The sequence below is a fragment of the Pan paniscus genome, chromosome 6 (genome assembly GCF_029289425.2).
Source record: "Pan paniscus chromosome 6, NHGRI_mPanPan1-v2.0_pri, whole genome shotgun sequence".
Classification (NCBI taxonomy): Eukaryota; Metazoa; Chordata; class Mammalia; order Primates; family Hominidae; genus Pan; species Pan paniscus.
This window is the reverse complement of record NC_073255.2, coordinates 142843936-142860565: the sequence shown is the minus strand read 5'-3', so window position 1 is coordinate 142860565 and position 16630 is coordinate 142843936. Positions and strand designations below refer to the sequence as shown.

At 45.7% G+C, this 16630-nt stretch overlaps 1 protein-coding gene across 1 annotated transcript in view; it reads right to left on the bottom strand.

Moving 5' to 3' along the window:
* The window catches only part of CDHR3 (cadherin related family member 3), a 74558-nt gene that overhangs the window by 22571 nt on the left and 35357 nt on the right, over positions 1–16630 (bottom strand). Inside the window, exons 7-10 of the mRNA XM_003811191.6 lie at positions 13922–14070; positions 10787–10976; positions 2438–2609; positions 272–374 (exon numbers count right to left, since the gene is read on the bottom strand). Coding sequence (XP_003811239.1) covers positions 272–374; positions 2438–2609; positions 10787–10976; positions 13922–14070 — 614 coding nt within the window. The remainder of the gene's footprint in view (positions 1–271; positions 375–2437; positions 2610–10786; positions 10977–13921; positions 14071–16630) is intronic.

The window sequence follows — 16630 nt, the reverse complement described above, 5'->3', positions numbered from 1 at the left end:
AATCTTGTATGCCAAGTCAAAGAGTTGGAACTTGAACTTGACAGCTACAGGAGATGCTCGAAGGCTTTAACCAAGGAAGTCATATGATGGCATTTGCATTTCCCTTCAAAGACTCTTAAGTGTTGTAATTCAGCCGAGAAAGAGGGGGTCCCTGCATGAGGGCAGTACTAGTGAGAAGGGGGACCTAGCACAATACCTAGTATTGCCCAGCAGAGTTTGGTCATTGATACTCAAGAGAGACAATCATGAAATAAAACAAAATGATACTTGCTTTTATAGTAAGGGGGGGCCACATCCTGCACCTGGATTATCACCGTATATTTATTGCCGGCTGCTAGGTTACTTGGATTTTCGTAGTCTAGATCACCAATCAGCTAGATTAAAACAGAGATAGTAAATTATACAGATTAAACAATCCTATTTATTGGGCTGCGAGAGACATTTTCATATACTGCTAGTGGATATATAAATTGGCAAAACGCTTTTGGCAAACACTTTGCCCATAAAAATTAGGAGCTTTAAAAAGTTATGACCATACCTTTGCTCACTGCTAGTGAACTTATGGAAATAATTTACCAGGAGAGAGAACCTATGTACAAAGATGTTCATTAAGCACTATTGCTCAACAGCACAGGATCACAACTTCAGATTCGTTGAAGAAAAGCACAAAATTGAATCTTATATGCAGGGCTGTTTCATTATAGTAGTCCCCCCTTATTATCTGTGGTTTTGCTTTTGACAGTTTCAGTTACTTGGAGTCAACCACAGTCTGAAAATAGTGAGTACAGTACTATAAGATATTTTGAGAGAGAGAAGCCATATTCACATAACTGGTTTTCTTTATTGTTTTTTAGAGATAGGGGTCCCCTTTGTTGCCCAGGCTGGTGTGCAGTGGCTATTCACAGGTGTAATCATAGCTCACTGCAGCCTCAAACTCGTGGCCTCAAATGATCCTCCCATCTCAGCCTCAAGTAGCTGGGACTATGGGTGTGCACCACCATGCCCAGTGTCACACAACTTTTGTTATAGTATTTTGTTATACTTTTTCTATTTTATTATTCACTATTATTGTCAATACTTACCGTACCTAATTTATAAATTAAACTTACCATAGGTATCTATGTATAGAAGGAAAAAACATAACATATGTAGGGTCTGGTACTATCTGTGGTTTCAAGCATTCACTAGGGGTCTTGGAACATATCCCCGGTGGATAAGGGGGCAGTACTGTATCTAAAATTCATATGCAGGCTAGGCACAGTAGCTCATGCCTATAATCCCAGCACTTGGGGAGGCGGAGGTGGGAGGATTGCCTGAGACCAGGAGCTTGAGAAAAGCTCTAGAAAAAGCTAAAAAATAAGCCAGGCACAGTGGCGCACTCCTGTAGTCCCAGCTGCTAGGGAGGCTGAAATGTGAGGATCACTTGGGCCTAGGAGTTCAAGGCTGTGGTGAGCTATGATTGAACCACTGCACTCCAGCCTGGGTGACAGAGTGAGACATGGTCTCTTAAAAAAATAATAAAAATAAAAAATACCTATGCATATATGTATAAAATACACATAAAATATATCTATAGAAAAAAGAAAAGAAGGACATGTACCAAACTACTAACACTGGTTATCAGTGAATGGTGATGCTTTTCTGTGCTTTCTATATTTTCTACAGAGAACATGTATTAAGTTTCTAAACAGAAAAAAATATAAATTATTTTTAAGATGGTACTATGAATAAACTGGGTGAGATGTTCTTGGGGATTGAAGAAGGGCTTGGGATGGGAGGTGGAGAAGAAAGCTGGGTGAGGGGAAGGGTAGCGGGTTGCTGGCTTCCCTCCCTGAGGCGGCTGCTTTCCCAGCCCTTTCATTTTTCTCTTCTCCTTCCCCACCACCTTCCAGCAGGAGCTCTGTAAGGAAAGGTCTAACTCAAATCATTGGGACCCACTTTTCATGCCTATCCTTCTTCCAATGCAGCTTTGTCCCTTGAAGTTGCCAGGGAGAGGGCTTCCTACACATCCTCACTGTTTCACTCTCCTCTGGTCTCCAGTGGTTCTACTGTGTGGAATTTATCCAGACATACTCAAGGTCCCGGCCCTGCTTTCTCTCACCTCACAGCTCTATGGGCCGGGAATGAGCACTCAAATAAACAAAAGTGCCTGAGCACAGAGGGCACTGACGTGTCTGTGAAGGCACGATAAGCAGGCTATGCAAGGAAGAATCCAGTCCTCAGCAGCCCAGGCACAACTATGTGTAACAAATGATTCCTGGAACCAGGGTAAAATAAAGAGCGAATGGGGAACACAGACTCACTATTAAGCCTGTCAGTTACAGTCGCTCTGAGAGGGGGTTACCTTGGAAATTTCTCTCTATGGGGCAGCAAAAGCATGATGCATGTTGGACCAATTCCCGATGCCCTTTTAATGATGCAATGACCATTAACTGACCACAATTTTCCCAGAGCCAGCTGGATCCTGTAAAAATCTGCTGCCGCTCCCCACTCCAGATGGCATGGTGAAGTTGAATCTGTTGTTTGGTGCCTCACTGTCATCATCAAAGCAGAACTTGTTCAGGTCAAGAAGCAACGTCCCCTTGGCTGTTCTTTCCGGCACCATAATGCTGGTGAAAAGACACAATCCAGTATTTCCCCCAACAAATGATAATCAACTGTTCCTTCTCACGTGGGCCCTGGGCTAGACACCTCTACTTTAACTGCAATTCAAAGTAAGTCCATGGTCATTGCAGTCACCTCCTAACTGGTCTCCCTGATTCTGCCCTTGCTACCTTTTGGGCTATTTTACACACAGCGGCCAGAGGGATCCTGCTAACATGTTGTCAGATCATGTCACTCCTCTGCTCCTAAGTCCCAAACGGCTCCTCATTTCACTCAAAGTCCCACCTTTGATCTGCAGGATGCTTCATGACGTGCCCTCCTTTTCCTCTCTGAACTCGTCTCCCACTAGCTCTTCTCCTTGTTCACTCTCCTCCTGCCACTCTGGCCTTCTGGTGCTCCCTGAGCTCTTCATGAGGCTCTGGCCTCAGCTTCCCTGCACTAGCTGTGGAATCCTCTCCCCACAAATACTCACGTGACTCCCACTTTCACTTTCTTTCATCTATCTAATCAAATGTCACCTTATCAGTGAGGCTACCCTATCTAGAATGGCAATGTTCCCTGCCGGGTACTTCCTCTCCTATTCCCCTCTTTATTTTTAATTCCTAGCACACATCATTATCTGATACACCATATATTTCTCTTATTTATTCTGTTTATTTTCTATTTCCCTCCTAGAAAGTAAACTCTATGAGGGCAAAGATCTTTGCTTTTTTCTTGGCACACTCAATAAATATTTGTTGAATGAATGAACAATAGACTTATAAGACTAGCACAGTCGTGAAGAAGAATAGAAGAGAAATATAAATTTTACGTCCTGCCTGAAGGAGTTTCTAACTGGGCTAGGGAGAATCCCTGTACCCCTCATTTCCCATGCTTTGAAGATTGAGAATTCCTTGACTTCTGTTCTAGTGGCTTCAATGGCCTAGAAGGGCCTCCTAGCACCTTTATATTATTCGTCCAAAAGAGATTTATTAATGATCAAATTTGGGGGTCTCAATCTCAGTAGACTCCAGGGTTTAGGCAAATAACACAAATGAGTAAAGCTACCCCCAAACTCAGAGCCTTCTGATCAAGCCCAGCTTGCTGTAGGAGGCTCTGAGGAAGACCAATGAACACCTTGAGACTTCAATTCATTGAGGGGCTTTCTCATGTCTCCAGGTTTCAGTTCCTCCATCTATAAAATGGACATAAATGATATCAATTAGTTTTTACTACATAACACACTGTCCCCAAACAGGGTGAATTAAAACAACAAGCATTTATGGTTTCTCACAGTACTATAGGTTTTCCCACAGTCCTTTCGGTTTTAGTTTGGCTTAGCTGGTCTCTGTGGTCACTGACAGCTTGGCTGGGGCTGGACAGTCTAGGATGGCCTCACTCACATGCCTGGTGGTGGGAAGGTGCTTGATTTCTGCTTCTTCTTGTTCTCATCTTCTAGGAGGCTAGTCTAGGCTCATTGCATGGAGGTCTCTGGTTCGAAAAGTAACAAGAGAGGGCAAGTCCCAATGCATATGCATTTTTCAAGCCTCTGTTGTGCCATGTTTGTGAATGCTTCAGTGGTCAAAGCAATTCACGTGGTCAAGCTCAGATTCAAGGAGACCCATCTCTTGATGGAGCTAATAGCAAAATCACATTGCAAAGGAGCATGCATAAAGAGCAAGCAGGGAGGAATTTGTGGCTTTTCTTTCTTTTTTATTTGTTTTGGCTACCTATCTTAATCATATTTTGCCTTGGTAGAATTTCTTACAAAAATATATCGTGGCTGTTGTGAGAATGTGCCTGGAAGACCTTTAACCATGAGAGCATAACTGACCATCGGCCTCAGCTGCTGGGCTCTGAAATCCATCACTGTGTTTGTGGTGAGGCCACGTACCAACAACTGGTCCTGGCAAAGATACTAAGGCTCATTCCTGTCCTATGTCAGTTGACACTGGCTCCAGGACCCCCAATGCCCTAGCTGAACACTCCTTAACCGCATGGCAGCCTAGAACATGTCCAACTACCTTTTCTCCCTCTTTCCTTCACTCAGATCAGCCTTGCATCATGATCTGATGGCTTGCCCAGCCTTGTCCATCTCTCTCCCCATTTTCTGCCACAGGCATCTCCCCTAATAATAGCCTTGCACATTTAATCCCATCTTAGCATCTGGTTCTTGGAGCATACACTTCTCTCTGCAACCAAACTCTGCTCCCTTCTTCGTTCCACATCCTCTTTTCATGGCAGATAAAATCGGCTCTGGGCTCAGTGCATACGGAGCAAAGTCTGACAGCAAGAATGGTCATGGGCCACTGAGGATAACAGGTTTGCTTGCTGGAGCGTGTAATGGAGTCTCCACGATGCCTCATTGGCAAAGATCACCTCTGTATTTCAGCAGGATTGGAGTCTGAGCATTCCTGCCTCGATTGCACAATGTCATGGTTTCATTCATAGGGACTTAGAAGAGACACCACTTATTAAACACCAACTGCATGCTGTATCATACCAAGCACTTTAAAAACACTATCTCTAATTTCCTCATCTCAGAGAGGTTTGTATTCTTGTCCCCATTGCACAGGGGAAGAAAGAGTGGTTCCGAGCATTTTCAAGGCCTGTCCAGGAAAGTGGATGTATCCAGACTTGATCCTCTGCAGTGTTAGAGTCACTGTAAACTTTAACTTCCATCCATAAGTATCCAGGCTCACAGATGGTTTGGGGATCTAAGCCTTGATTTCAACTCTGCAGAAGCCAGGAGATTGCATCATTTAAAGAATCCAAGGTCCTGAAGCCAGACATTTCAGGCACTCCAACAGAGGCCTCCTCACTTGGCCCTCCAGGGCTGCTTGGCCTGTTCTCTCATTCGTCCCTGACAGTTGGTATTTTTCCCCTAAACGCCTAACTTGGAAAGCCACTCCCCTCATTCAGCAATCCCTGCCTCAAAAGCGAGCTGCCCTCGCTCCCAGCCATCAGACCATATTTCTCTCCCCATGCAAAGTTGACTGTGTCCAGCCCATTCTGAATCAGCCAAACTGCTCCGCCTCTTGCTCACAAGCAGCTTGCAAAGCGCTTTCACTGAATCGCCTGACAATTTACAACCAGAGCGGGGGTTGTCACGTGCCTCGGATGCCTCCGTCGGGCCCTGGGCTCATTCATCATCAGCCTGGGAAAGCCTCAGGGGCCACGGTACGAAAGGCTGGGAGCCTGCAGGAGCCCGCGCGGGCAGCAGGGGGCGCCCGCCTCCTCCACGCCGCCCTCCTCCCTGCGGGAGCACAGCACACCGCCTCCAGCAGCCGCGCTGACCTCACCCGCTCTGCCACCTGCTCTCAAGAACTCCACAGCAGAGACCGCGCCCACAGCCTCCAAGGAAGGAACAAACATTCAAGAGGAAGTGTCAGAGACTGTGGCAGAACCATGCCATTGTCACTTTGTTCTGTTTTGACCTGCTTGTGTGCTTGGCTTTGACATAGTTGGAGAAGGTATAAGGCTGGGAGGGTGGCGGGTGCTGCAGGTCAGGGCTTCTCAGCCCTCTCCGCACCCGCCCTTATGCAGCCTTGGGACGCGAGGCTGGGCTTTAGGCTGAAGACCTCCGCCCCTGGAACTGCAGAGGAGGGGTCCCTTTCGTTGCCCTTCCTCACATCTTGGCGTTCATAGGGTGGCTGAGAGTTCCTCCCGCTAGAAGAGCCCAAAGAGGGAACTTGAGCCTTGGTTAGATTATCTTCAGTAATAAATGCAGTTAGTCCAGCTACGGATTTCACATTGGCCTTCAGGGCTAATCTGGAGGGAAGATTATCAAGTGCAGGACTCTGTTTGGGCTTGCCTGGACAGTCTAGGATATTCGAATTGCAGTTTCACCAGCTAATATGGAACACAGTCTGCAAACTGTCCTCCCATACCCCAGGGGACTCTGGACTGCAGGAAGCCAAATATACAATTAACAGATATGCACTGAAGAGAGAAAATGGACAAGGAAGGTTTGAGACAGCACAGCCCTCTCCAGGCATTCTCACTTCTTAACCTTCACCCCCTACCTCTTAGGGCAGAGGAACAAGGAAGAGCAGGAGGGCAGAAGAGGGCAGGAGCTTCCCAGGATGTACTGGAACCACCCAAGAGTTCTAGCACAGATTTAAAATGTCAAAGAAAGTGTAAGTGTGATGCTGCAAATTGTCTCCACTCCATCCCCAGGGCCCAGACATCTCTCAATTTATGCACGTAAAGGTGTGGAAGTCACAATCCTAACTACCCATGCAGCTGTCCCCACCCATCTAATGGACTTGTAGGGCTTAGGTTGGGATAGGAACCTACTACATGCTTAAGATTGTGACTGACGTTATTGGGGTGTCAGCAGGAAGCAGCTGGTGAATTAGGATCATTCTAGGAGGGGTCAGTAAAGGGACTATGAAGAAGGTGCTCACAGAGTATATGGAAATCTCATCAGATGGTGCAATATCTCAGGGCTCGTGAGAGTGAAGTACCCTTACCACCTCTAGGCCCAGGGAAGCCAGTGGAGGAAGCAGGTCCTGCCACCAGTGACAGAGAGCTGCTTATGGGAATGGAGATCTTCAGGCAGGGAAGGGATGCACCCAGCTCACAAAGAGAGAGCCTGAACCTCCTCTCCTCCTCTTTCCAGGACTCCCCATTGGCCAACTAGAAGCTGGAAGGCAAGGGAGTTGGTTGGTATCTGATATGGTTTGGCTGCGTCCCCACCCAAATCTCATCTTGAACTCCCACATGTTGTGAGAGGGACCCAGTAGGAGGAAATTGAATCATGGGGGCAAGTCTTTCCTGTGCTGTTCTTGTGATAGTGACTAAGTCTCATGAGATCTGATGGCTTTATAAGGGGGAGTTTCCCTGCACAAGCTCTCTCTTTGCCTGCTGCCATCCACGTAAGACATGACTTGCTCCTCCTTGCCTTCTGCCATGATTGTGAGGCTTCCCCAGCCACGTGGAACTGTAAGCCCATTAAACCTCTTTCTGTTGTAAATTGCCCAGTCTCAGGTATGTCTTTATTAGCAGTATGAAAATGGACTAATCCAGTAAATTGGTACCAATAGAGTGGGGCTCTGCTGTAGATACCTGAAAATGTGGAAGCAACTTTGGAACTGGGTAACAGGCAGGGGTTGGAACAGTTTGGTGGGCTTAAAAGAAGACAGGAAAATGTGGGAAAGTTTGGAACTCCCTAGAGACTTGTTGAATGGCTTTGACCAAAATGCTGTTCATGATATGGACAATTAAATCCAGGCTGAGGTGGTCTCAGATGGAGATGAGGAACTTGTTGGGAACTGGAGCAAAGGTGACTCTTGTTATGTTTTAGCAAAGAGACTGGTGGCATTTTGCCCCTGCCCTAGAGACTTGTAGAACTTTGAACTTGAGAGAGATGATTTAGAGTATCTGGTAGAAGAAATTTTTAAGCAGCAAAGCATTCAAGATGTGACTTGGGTGCTATTAAAGGCATTCAGTTTTATGAGGGAAGCAGAGCTTAAAAGTTTGGAAATTTTGCAGCCTGACAATGCGATAGAAAGGAAAATCCCATTTTCTGAGGAGAAATTCAAGACAGCTGCAGAAATTTACATAAGTAACAAGGAGCTGAATGTTAATCACCAAGACAATGGGGAAAATGTCACCAGGGCATGTCAGAGACCTCTGTGGAAGCCACTCCCATCACAGGCCCAGAGGTTTAGGAGGAAGAAATGGCTTCATGGGCCAGGCCCTGGGTCCTTCTCTTGTGTGCAGCCTAGGGACTTGGTGCCCTGCATCCCAGCCGCTCTAGCTTTGATTAAAAGGGGCCAAGGTACAGCTCGGGCTATTGCTTCAGAGGGTGGAAGCCCCAAGCTTTGCCAGCTTTCATGTGGTGTTGAGCCTGCGGGTGCACAGAAGTCAAGAACTGAGGTTTGAGAACCTCCGCTTAGATTTGAGAGGATGTATGGAAATGCCTGGATGCCCAGGCAGAAGTTTGTTGCAGGGGCGGCCCCTCATGGAGAACCTCTGCTAGGGCAGTGCAGAAGGGAAATGTGAGATTGGAGTCCCCACACGAAGTCCCTAGTAGGGCACTGCCTAGTGGAGCTGTGAGAAGAGGGCCACTGTCCTCCAGACCCCAGAATGGTAAATCCACTGACAGCTAGCACCATGCACCTGGAAAAGCCACAGGCACTCAATGCCAGCCCATGAAAGCATCCAGGATGGAAGCTGTACCCTGCAAAGCCACAGGAATGGAGCTGCCCAAGATCATGGGAACCCACCTCTTGCATGAGCGTGACCTGGATGTGAGACATGGAGTCAAAGGAGATCATTTTGGAGTTTTAAGATTTGACTACCCTGCTGGATTTCACACTTGCATGGGGCCTGTAGCACCTGCATTTTGGCCAATTTATCCCATTGGAACAGCTGTATTTACCCAATGCCTATACCCCCATTGTATCTAGGAAGTAACTAACTTGCTTTTGATTTTACAGGCTCATAGGCAGAAGGGATTTGCCTTATCTCGGATGAGACTTTGGACTGTGGACTTTTGAGTTAATGCTGAAATGAGTTAAGACTTTGGATGACTGTTGGGAAGGCATGATTGGTTTTGAAATGTGAGAACATGAGATTTGGGAAGGGCTGGGGCAGGATGATATGGTTTGGCTGTGTCTCCACCAAAGTCTCACCTTGAATTCCTACATGTTGTGGGAGGGACCTGGTAGGAGGAAATGGAATCATGGGGGCAAGTCTTTCCTGGGTTGTTCTCATGATAGTGACTAAGTCTCATGAGATCTGATGGCTTTATAAGGAGGAGTTTCCCTACACAAGCTCTATCTCTTTGCCTGCTGCCATCCATGTAAGATGTGACTTGCTCCTCCTTGCCTTCTGCCATGATTGTGAGGCTCCCCCAGCCATGTGGAACTGTAAGTTCAATTAAACCTCTTTCTTTTGTAAATCGCCCAGTCACAGGTATATCTTTATCAGCAGCATGAAAACAGATTAATACGGTATCCATCCAGGTCAGCGTCTTGGAGCACAGAGCAGGGTGGAGACTGGATCTAAAGGAATAAGTCAGGGGTGCATCCAGAACAGAGTTTAACCGTTTTGATATCAGACTCGAGGTCACATGGATCCTTTAACATTATACTGGGCATGCCATTTGGGACAACAGGGAGACATTCATGAGTATAATAAAGGAATTTCTATTTCTCCTGCTTCTCCTAGGCAATCCTGGTCTAGGGTCCTTTGTCCTCTGCATGTATTGGATCTATGTCCAGAGTCGCCTGGAGAAAACTTACAAAACCACTCAAAGATAAACTCAGGAGACTCTCCCCATGGGGACATCTGGAGCTGAGACTCACCCTGATCTTCAGCCTTGCTCCAGATACAGGGCTGTCTCTTAGCAAGGGCTGCTGTGGAGTTGCTCCCCACAACCCCAATTCCTCCCAAAGAGCCCTCTTCAGCCTCTCAGGAGACCAGAGACTGGCTGGAACAAAACCTCAGAGATGAGGCTAATATGGGCAAGTATTAATCATGTGGCTTTTTGACAAAATAGTAGAAAGACAATATTGTTTTCAAAAAGCATATTAACCCAGAATCACAAGGGAGTTTGTTGTAAAATAATAGCAAATAGATTGTAGGACAAAGAATGAGTCAAAATATACAAAATCACTTGTATCCCACTTGTATCTGCATTTTTTCCCTTTCGGATGTCTTTTGTTTATATTCAATTAAGTTGTGTAAGGTGAATTCGATGCTTTGTTTGGTTTTACCTAAGTACTTGGTTTGATTTATTCATCTGGCTGGTGGTATGTTTTCCTGGGAGTTCCTATTCACTGATCCTAAGTCTCAAACGTCTATTATAACTGCTAACTAACAGCCCCATCTTGCCACCCGTGGCAATAAACAAAGAACAGGCACAGTCCAGGGAGGGCCTAACAAGTCCCTGTGGTCCTTTTCACCAACAGAGATGAGCCAGATATAGAAGGGAGCAAAATAAAAAATAATTCTTAAGAGTAAGAAAGTGAACAAGGGAGATAATGAAGAAGAAGGAAAATGAAAGAGAGGGAAGAAAAAAGGATGATAACAAGGAAACCTGTGGACAACAGTGAACAGTTCACATCGATTTATTCTACTGAGCTGTTTCTCCAAATGCTTATAATTCTCCTGAGAATATACCAGAGAAGCAGAAGGGCAGAGGGCCACCAAAGAGATAGAATGTCCAGCCCAACTTTCAAAGTGTGCATACCTGAAGGTGAACTTTTGGCATGTGGCAGGATTGTCGTTGACGTCTTCCACAATGAAGGTTATCTGGATGCGATTCTCCTGACCCCCATATGGTCTGTCCTTCACTAGAACTTCCAGGGAAATGGTGGGATTTTGTCTCAATTCACCTGCGTCTCGGTCTATCCTTTGGGCCACTTGGATTGTACCAGTCACTGAGAAAGCAAAGGTTAGAACGTGACCCTTTGAAGAGAAATGAAAAGGAATACAGAAACTTGGAGAAAACTGGAAAAGACCATTCTAACATGAGGAAGAGCTTATGCAGAGCATAATCTCTATACAAATACATTTTTGAAAACCCATTTAGTTCCTATGTTAGACATTCATTGGGGTATCTGGCCTGACCCTTCTAGGATTTTTCACACTGTACTTCAGAGTTGGGTCCCTGGTGGCGGCCCTTGCCCAGAGTGGACTGGACTGGTGAATAACTGACTCCAGCTTGACCCAGAGGGCTCTCTTATTGGAGAATTTATAACTGAAAGGCACACATTGGAGGATCAGTCAGGCTAATAGTACAGCTACAGAACCAAGGTCCCTGGAGCAGCACTGGGTCACATCCTTTGTATGTCCCCATCTTTTTACATTTCCTTAAGAGATGCACAGAATCCTGTTGATAGATGTGCCTGCCTTTTTTTTTTTTTTTTTTTTGGTTAGGTTGGTTTGCCTTAGTTTCTGTTACCTGCAACCAAAAAATCTTAATAAATATGCTCAAAAAAAACACCAAAAACCTCACTCTACTTGTTAAAAGTTGAATTTCGCAACACTAGAGTGAACAGAATTCTCAACCATGGTTGTCCCTACACTATCAGCTGACAGGGCATCAGGATGTTTTCAGAGGCAGTGCACAATTATTGCCTTTGCCTGGCTCTCCTGGGAATAGGTGTCTTTTGGCCGAAAGCCTAAGGAGCCAACAGCACATTGTTTTTCTGGCATTGTCTAAGGCTGGAAGTCCTTTTTGGTGATGCAATCAGGACTTATAAAGGTGGGACAGTCTGGTAGTGGTTAAGAGGACAGGCCCGAGGAATCAGGCGGCTTAGGGTGGTACTTCTGCTTCATGACCTACAAGCTGTAAGACCTTGAACAAATTGTTTGACCTGTCTGAGGCTCTCCCTAGGCCTCAGTTTCCTCATCTGTAAAATGTGAATGATGATAGTTCATTGAGTTGCTATCTTGAGTACTTGAGATGAGATGTATGTGAATAATCACTCAGCATAATGCCTGGTGTGTACTAAGGCCCCAGAAAAAGATGGTTATAGAAGAGCAGAGAAGTCCCCTTCAGAGATATTCAGATGGAAAAATAACTCCCATCAGTCTGGCAGATTGACCAAGATGACACTGTCCCATACAGTTACCACTAGTCACATGAGAGTTATTGAGCAATTAAATGGTGCTAATCCAAATTGAGATGTACTGTAAGTACAAAACATACAACAGTCTTCCAAGACTCGGTACCAAAGAAAATGATATGAAATATCCCATGAATCACTTTTTTTTTTTTTTTTTGGGACAGGGTTTTGCTCTGTCACCAAGGCTGGAGTAGAGTGGAATGATCATAGCTCACTGCACCCCTTAAACTCCTGGGCTCAAGAGATCCTCCTGCCTCAACTTCCTGAGTAGCTGGGACTATAGGTGTGTATCATGACACGCAGCTAATTTTTAAACTTTTAGTAGAGACAGGGTTTCACTACGTTGCCCAGGCTGGTCTCAAACTCCTGGGCTCAAGCAATCCTTTGGCCTCAGCCTCCCAAAGTGTTGGGATTACAGACATGAGCCACCATGCCTGGCCATGAATAACCTTTAAGTATTGATAACATGTTGAAATAATATTTTATACATGTTAAAAATACCTAATTAAAATTAATTTCTCCTATTTCTTTTTACTTGTTAAAAATGTGACTACTAGAGACTTTGAAATTACGTAAGTGGCTTCATTCTATCCCTATTGGACAGTGCTAATATAGCCCCTCTCTTCAGAAGACTTCAGGGAACCCTCAGGATAAGTAACCCATCCATCCTATACACCTGCCTTTGAGAAAAAGGTGATGGGATTCAGGACATATTACCCCAAAATATGGCACCTTGGCATTTGAGAAAACAGCAGAAGGTGGAAGATCTCTCTGACCTTCTCCTGCCCTTCTTCCCTGAAGCAGCCCATAAAAGAGCTCTCTGGCTTTCCTTTGAAGCAGTCATAAGAGCTTCATTCCAGAGGTAACCTACCTATAACTGGAGGAAAGGAACATCCTATTCTGGAAGACAGAGATGCCAGGAAGAATCTGAACAAACGGACCTTGCTAAATTCTCCCAGGTTTATCACACCCTTTTGTACTCCAATCATACTTCTCCATAATTACTCACTTCATCAAACTGACCATAAAAACACATGGGTTTCCCTGTTTCTTTGAGTCTTCATTTCTGAAGGCTCTGGTGTGACATAAACTTAACATTAAATAAATTTGTATGCTTTTCTCTTGTTAATCTGTCTTTTTTTATAGAGGTCTCAGTCACAAGCCTAACAATGGGTAAGAAAATAAATCTCTTCACTGCCCCCCACCCATCCCCCACAAAGGTGAAGGGTGACATAGCTGTCAACCCTGTTTAGTTTGCCCAACCCCCATGCCAGCTGCTTATAATACATCTATTACCTTGGTAACCAATGATGACCCCAGACAGAAAGACATGCCCAATACCAGAAGATAAGAAAAATACAATCGGCCCTTTGTATCCATGGGTTCTGCATCCTCAGATTCAACCAACTGAGGATTTAAAATATTCAGGAAAAATAAATGGCTGGCTGCATTTGCACTAAACATATACAGACATTTTTTTCTTGTCATTATTCCCTAAACAATACAACAACTATCTACATAGCATTTGGTATTATAAGGAATCTAGAGATAATATAAAATATACAGGGGGACATGCATAGGTTATATGCAAATACTAAGCCATTTTATAGAAGAAACTTGAGCATACATGGATTTTGGTATCCACGGTGCATCCTAGAACCAATTCTCATGGGTGACGAGGGACAACTACATTGTAAGACAATCCACATGGCTGAATTAGAGGATGCACTTAAGGATGGAAGTGAGTGGCTTACACTGATTTATCATGAAATATTTGCTAACAGTGGTAATGCTGTAGAGGAGGTGGCTGGGAAAACCTTCATCATCAGGATCCTCCGCTGTGATATTGGCCACGATGGTTCCTGGACTCAGTTCCTCCAGGATTGTGTACACTCGTGTCGGGCTGGAACAGAGATACAGCAGACACAGCTAATTTCCAGGGGCATGGGAAGGTAGCATCTAGGTGATTGGTATTTTGGTTAGTGCTAAATATAGTGCAGAGCTGTTCAAGTTGCATCAACATGCTCAGAGGGAGAGCACAGCAGTGGAAAGGAGGGGTGGCTGGCTTTTGTATTCCCAAAGACCACATCCCTGTGGATGTGAAGAAAGTACCACGCTGTCGTTGCAACAATTTACATGGGCCACAGTCTCTGACTCTATGCACCTCTGCCTGATGTCATTTCAGATCAGCCTTGGCATTAACGTCTTTTGAAATAAGGACAGGTGGCCTATCCAGCTATCTTTTCTCATTTTCCCACTTTTTGTGCAGATTTCCCTGGATTCTTTTAGATATCACTGTGTCCAGAGTTACATGCCAAGGTCATGTCCAGAGCTGCGGGTTCCCTCCCTTGTTCCTGACTCCCATCCCATGGCTGCCACCAGAAGCCAGAAAAATTGTAAAGCTTCTCTATTCTCACGTGTTTGCTCACTTTTTTTTCTTCCTTTTTTTTTTTTTTTTTTTGCCTGAGAATATAGAATTTATGCACAGAACTCGTGCACCTTTCCAAGTTGCATTAATCATGAGGTCAGCTCTCTGAACTGAGAAATAGGTCCCCTGAAGAAGACCAGGCCCCATCACTGTCCTTCTTGCAAGATAACCCCAAATCACCAACTTACCCATCTTCCTCAGACCTCCACCAATGCCTTTGGAACAGGCCAGTAATGAGACTGATAGGTTGGGAGTTTTAACTAACTATACATTGAGTAATTTTGAATGCTCTAAGGGAGGCTTATTGTTTAAACCAACTCTGCAGGAAGTCCTTTTGCTGAGGGAAAATCATTTCAGTGGGGCAAGTAGTCACCTCTAATTTCCCAGTTACCCAAGTGGAGGTCTTCCCATGTGGGATCTTCTTTGAAAGGGGTATAGTACCTCTCAGATCTAAGTGACGGCATTCCTTTCGTGAGCTCAGAATATTTCTGCTGTGCTATCTCACCATCCCTATAAGGTAGGTAGGGCCAGAGGAAGGAGAAATGGCAGGGAATCAATAGCTAAGTCAGGGGCAGTCAGAGAAAGGCAGGAACCAGGGCTTCACCCCAACCCTCCCTACCAGAGCTCCTCCCTGGATCCAGGGTCCCCCCACATCTATTCACAAGGTGGACTTCTGTGGGTATACTCCATTGCTGGAGGAGAGTAATCATGTTCAGCCTAAGGTCACCCCAGTGTCCCACTGAAACAGGCCCATTCATCCTTTCCCTTACTTGACATATCCCCTTCTCAGGCAATCTGTAATGCTGCCCCTGATGGATCTAGGAATAGACAAAGTGGAATGGGGCCAAAGAGGTGGGATGGCAGGAGCCAAAACCAGAGCCAGGAGGGAAGGATGTGGCCCCAGCGCCCCCAGGCTGGGCCAAGCCCCTCGGTCCCTTCTGTGAATGCCCCTGTTGCTAATGTAGTATGTTTTTGCCTTGGTCATCATGAGTGGGTTCTGTTAACTTCCAACAAAGAGGCCACTAAGATGCCTGTGCTAATCACACAGCCATGAGCTACTGCTCCAAGCATGCTCCTAGTAAAAGCATCACCAGGGAGCTGGTTAGACATGCAGACCTCAGGCCCACCCACCCCAGCCCTCTGAACCAGGACTGGCTTTTTCACAAGATGCCCAGCTAATCTGCATAGACATTAATGTTTCAGAAGGATGATTATAAGGTGATGCCAGAGGTGGCAACCACAGGCTCCCAGCCTCCCACGGGACAGAGAGAGGACACCTGGGGAGGAAAAGCCCCTTCTTCCCATCATCCCTCCTTCCTTCTCAGGCAGTGGTTCTCAGCTGGGGGGCCAGGGGTGGTGTCTGAACATGTTTGATTTTCACAACTAGGGGAGACAGCTACTATTGATGTTTAGGGGATAGAAGCTGGATATGCTGCTACACATCCTCCAATGCACAGGACAACCCCTCTACAATGGGGTACCTGGCTCAATGCCAGCAGTTCCGCTGTTTAAGAAACTCTGCTCTGAAGGCTCATCTAGTCCATGCTGGGTGCTCCAGGAACCCAGATCCCCACGAAGGGAACTGGTCAGGCTACTGGCCACGACACAGCTCCTCAGGCGAAATATTCTCTCCTTGGCTAACCTGACATTAAGCCTGGCAGGAGACAAAATCTTTAGTCTATTTGATTTTTGAATCCAAGATACAGGTATGTATAAAATATCATTCAACGTAGACCACAGTTAAGAGCTATTCAAAGCACAGCGAAGCCAGGTGCCATGCAGCTACCCTGACACAGTAAAGCTCTGCTACCACTTGTATTCCCACATCCTTCTTCCCCGTAACACCTGACCCCCAGAGCTTGGGCCAGTGGCCACACTCACAGGGAAGGGTGTGAATGCTGGGAAGCCATGGATGGCTTCACCACTATGAATGAGTATTCAGTAAGTGCCCAAGGTGTGCATGACACTGCCAAGCACCAGATGGAAAAGGACTGAGTAAATACAAAAGAAATGGGCAGGAGGGGAGAAAGACCTA